The sequence below is a fragment of the Penaeus chinensis genome, chromosome 30 (genome assembly GCF_019202785.1).
Source record: "Penaeus chinensis breed Huanghai No. 1 chromosome 30, ASM1920278v2, whole genome shotgun sequence".
NCBI lineage: Eukaryota > Metazoa > Arthropoda > Malacostraca > Decapoda > Penaeidae > Penaeus > Penaeus chinensis.
The window spans coordinates 6,680,569-6,685,568 of NC_061848.1; the positions used below are offsets into that span (position 1 = coordinate 6,680,569).

General features: G+C 38.8%; 1 protein-coding gene across 4 annotated transcripts in view; it reads right to left on the minus strand.

Annotated features, from left to right (window-relative positions):
• The window catches only part of LOC125041595 (sarcolemmal membrane-associated protein-like), a 96,444-nt gene that overhangs the window by 90,108 nt on the left and 1,336 nt on the right, over window positions 1–5,000 (minus strand). For all 4 annotated transcript variants that reach the window (XR_007116303.1, XM_047636646.1, XM_047636647.1 and 1 more), the window contains exon 2: window positions 931–1,506. Coding sequence is in view for 3 of the 4 variants with exons in the window: in XM_047636646.1 (XP_047492602.1) it covers window positions 931–1,053 (123 nt within the window). In the remaining variant the exon portion in view is untranslated. The remainder of the gene's footprint in view (window positions 1–930; window positions 1,507–5,000) is intronic.

Consider the following 5,000-nt stretch of genomic DNA (forward strand, 5'->3'; position numbering starts at 1 on the left):
GAGGGAGAGGGAGAGGGAGAGGGAGAGGGAGAGGGAGAGGGAGAGGGAGAGGGAGAGGGAGAGGGAGAGAGAGAGAGAGAGAGAGAGAGGGAGAGGGGGAGGGGGAGGGGGAGAGAGAGAGAGAGAGAGAGAGAGAGAGAGAGAGAGAGAGAGAGAGAGAGAGAGAGAGAGAGAGAGAGAGAGAGAGAGAGATCAAGGTGAAGCCCTGCACCATACATCAAGTAAGAGAAGAGCAAAATAGGAGGCAAATGATGAACAAAACAAGTTATACAAGAGTAGTAAACAAACTTGGGAGGTTGGCGAAAAAGATTAGTGAGGTTGATAACATGGTCGAAGGTTAGTGGACAGGTTTTGGACACTCTTAACAAACTAATATATCCATAAGAATTGAGAAAATGTAAATATACTCAAAAGTAAAACTCTCACATTCAGTTAGTGTGTAGATTGAGTGTTTCAAATAATATGACAAGAAACATAAAATGTATAGTTACAAAATAAGTATAAAATAAAGATTGTAAATAAAAATAAGAAATATTAATAATAATCATCACATTATAAAAACAGGTATAAGCTAAAGAAATGGCTCCATATAAGTATAAAACTAATAGAGAACAATTACACTAAAAAAAAATATGAAGAAAGTGTAAATCTGGAAAAAATAATTCAAAGTATAAAATATAGCAACAGGAAGATTCTACTGCCAATGAGAGGCAAAAGGGCAAGTCACATGAAAGAGGGAATCAGAAAAAACAACCACATCCAAATTTCCCCAAGAAACTCCAGACATGAAGATTTCCATCCCGGCTCACGAAAAGACGTGAGTCTGCTTCATTCCAACACCAAATAATACACGTACTGAACCTTAATTGAACCACAAAGGCAGCAGAATCTTTAAAAAAAAAAAAAAAAAAAAAAAAACTGTATACTCACTGGGAAGGGGTGCGAATTGGGTCGACACTGCAGAATGGCCCGTGCCGTCATCTTGGTCTCGGTAAGGGGGGGGCCGCCCACAGTGGGGGGGACCAACGTACGGACACCAACAATGTTCACCATCAAACCTAAGCCACAGGCCAATTGAGAACTTGTCCCTGGGGCCTAGCAACGATTCACTAGGTCTGTCCTGCCGAGTAGTGCAGCCACGTCTGACGCCTCGGGGGGTGGCATGTAGTCATAGCTAGTACGACTGTATGATTTCCCTTTTTTTGTATTCACTTTTGATTCGTAGGTAAATTAGAAATACTAATAATAATATTTACTTTTAGAATAACAAAACTAGCAACAACAAGCAAATTTGAGCCCGGTTATCACTTTCAGTCGCACACAATGCTATCACATATCCAGAGAGGAGGATGTCGTCGAGAGGACTTTTCTCGTTTCTCTTTTCGGTGGAATTTCAAAACTGGGGTTCTCTGCTGGCTCGCTACACCCTCAAAGAAGCTCCAGCTCCACACGTCAGGTCTCTCGCTCTTTCAGGGGGATCTCCTTGCTTGCATCCCTCAGGAGGTCCTGCAATGCAAGAAATGATGCAAGTCAATGTCACGAGAATACAGCAGCATGGGATAAGTAGACAACAAATGGGGAGGGAGGGAGAAAAGGAAGAAGACAAGATGGGAGGAGGAGGGAGAATAGGAAAACAAGGAGTAAACAATGGGAGAGGGAGGGAGAAAAAAGGAGTAGGAGCAGGAAAAGTGTGAAAAAGGAGGGAAAAAAGGGAGGAGGAGGAAGCAGGGAGAAAGTGAAAGGAGAATAATAATAATAATAATAATAATAATAAAAAGGGGACCGGAGAAGCCAGAAAATAATGTAGCAGTAGTAGCAGAGCATAAAAAAAACATAATAATAATGATGAAAATAATAAACATGCAGCTCAAGGAATAATTCTAAGATATTCATTTATGCAAGCAACTCCCAGGCCTGTAACACAGGATCCGGCTCCTAGGTTTTATGCCTCCCGACCAGATCATATTGGGAAAAGAACTGAACAAACTGACTTAAATCTACAATATTTCCAGGGATTTATTTTCTAACCTTTTTACAAGAAAAATTACCCACAAAAAAAAAAAAAAAAAATCTTACATCTTATAAATCAATTATATTTGATAATAACCCAATCAAATAATAATTACACCAAACACATCAACAAAAATCCTCCATTCTTCTCAGCTCAATTACCAGTTTAAAATGTCAATAGATCAACATCACAGGCGACTTAATTGAGCAAGTCTTTACTCAGGATTAGGAAATAGGTTAAAAGTTACTATTGCAGCAACTCTTGTAATCAAAGATTTTGCCTCAAAGTCCCTGGCTGTCTCCTACTTGTATCACAAACACACAACAATGAAAAGTTTAATAAACTTTCCTGATGCATGAAAACCTAAAAGCAGAAGAAAATCTCTAATGCTGCAACATGTACATGAAGAATTTGGTGGTCTTCCTCATATAAAAAAAAATAATAAAAAATAGTACATAAAAATACCAACCATAATGATAACAATAAAAAACAATCATAAAATAAAAACAAAAGAAATCACTGGAAATATATATTCTGTCCAATACACCCTCTAAAACTGACTCATTCCAAAGCAATGTACATAGTTTACCAAAAAAAATTAATAGAGAAATTACAGGCCCAAGAAACAACCTATCATTCTTCTCACATCATGCCTCTTCTATAAACATAAGGACATAAAGAATATGAAGCAGAAAACAGAAGCTTATATCAGTCCTCTCCCAAGGCCAAATGCCCATGACAGCTCTCAACAACAATGATACTGATCTTCAGAAAATAATTTCTTGCATACGTTCCATGCAACCTTCTTAACTTATCTCTGTCAAAAAATATATATAATATGTCAGTCACATTCACTTATTCAACCACTCACCCATGCACCCACTTCTGTCACTCACCCATGCACCCACTTCTGTCACTCACCCATGCACCCACTTCTGTCACTCACCCATGCACCCACTTCTGTCACTCACCCATGCACCCACTTCTGTCACTCACCCATGCACCCACTTCTGTCACTCACCCATGCACCCACTTCTGTCACTCACCCATGCACCCACTTCTGTCACTCACCCATGCACCCACTTCTGTCACTCACCCATGCACTCACTTCTGTCACTCACCCATGCACTCACTTCTGTCACTCACCCATGCACCCACTTCTGTCACTCACCCATGCACCCACTTCTGCCACTCACCCATGCACCCACTTCTGTCACTCACCCATGCACCCACTTCTGTCACTCACCCATGCACCCACTTCTGTCACTCACCCATTCACCCACTTCTGTCACTCACCCATTCACCCACTTCTGTCACTCACCCATTCACCCACTTCTGTCACTCACCCATTCACCCACTTCTGTCACTCACCCATTCACCCACTTCTGTCACTCACCCATTCACCCACTTCTGTCACTCACCCATTCACCCACTTCTGTCACTTACCCATTCACCCACTTCTGTCACTCACCCATTCACCCACTTCTGTCACTCACCCATTCACCCACTTCTGTCACTCACCCATGCACTCACTTCTGTCACTCACCCATGCACTCACTTCTGTCACTCACCCATTCACCCACTTCTGTCACTTACCCATTCACCCACTTCTGTCACTCACCCATGCACCCACTTGTCACTCACCCATTCACCCACTTCTGTCACTCACCCATTCACCCACTTCTGTCACTCACCCATGCACCCACTTCTGTCACTCACCCATGCACTCACTTCTGTCACTCACCCATTCATCCACTTCACTCACTTTTGCCATTCAATCAAAGATTAATACATCAATATAGTCCTTCTAAATGTACACAAAGAAAATAAACCTATATCTATATATCTTTATCTATCTATATTATATGTATATCATACATACATATATTATATGTATACATACATATATTTATTATATATATTATATATATAAATATATATAATACATATATTCTTTCTATGTATACATATATAAATTATATATGTATACATAAAAATGCTATTTGTGTTTACATCTATATATCTCTCTCACACACACACACACACACACACACACACACACACACACACACACACACACACACACACACACACACACACACACACACACACACACACACACACAAAATGTAATAATGCAATGTCACATTAATTTTGATAAATAACAACCCTGTCTGACCAGGACTCAAACCCAGGTCACTTCGGTTTCATATCCACAGTGACCTGGGTTCAAGTCCTGGTCAAGGAGAGTTGTTATTTACCTTTCTATTTATCTATTTATCTATTTATCTATCTATCTATCTATCTATCTATCTATCTATCTATCTATCTATCTATCTATCTATCTATCAAAATATCTCTCTCTCTCTCTCTATGTATATTAATTCAACATAAAATAACCCACTAAGATGGTGAGAATATAAGAAAAAATAAATAAATAAATAGATAAAATGGAAGAAAAAAAAAGAAAGAAAAAAGAAAGAAAGAAAGAAAAAAAAAAAAAGCCAAATAATTAATATTTTATGCGAGACTCAGATTCAAATTGAGTCAAAATTAACCTTCCTAGCCAAGCGACTACCAACGGGCTGGCATCGCTATTTTAATTTCTGCATTTAATTTTTCATCACTTCAGGGATAACCAAAGCAATCTATAGATTCACACTCACATACAGACATAAAAACATAAATACATGCATAAATGCCTTTCTCACATACATGAACATCTACAAACAATGCAAACATTTATGTATAACAATGCAGTCTCATACATACGTTTTTATAAATATACCCCCATACAAACATCCTCATATAAGTATACACACACACAAACATTCTCACATAAATAAACACACATACAAACATTCTCATACATATATAAATGCCCTATGTAGGTATTCATCGTCCTGAACATCACATTATACGAAACCTAACAGACTTTTAACTTCCCGACCTGCGCTAAGAACAGAAATACTCACTGAACTCCCATCCG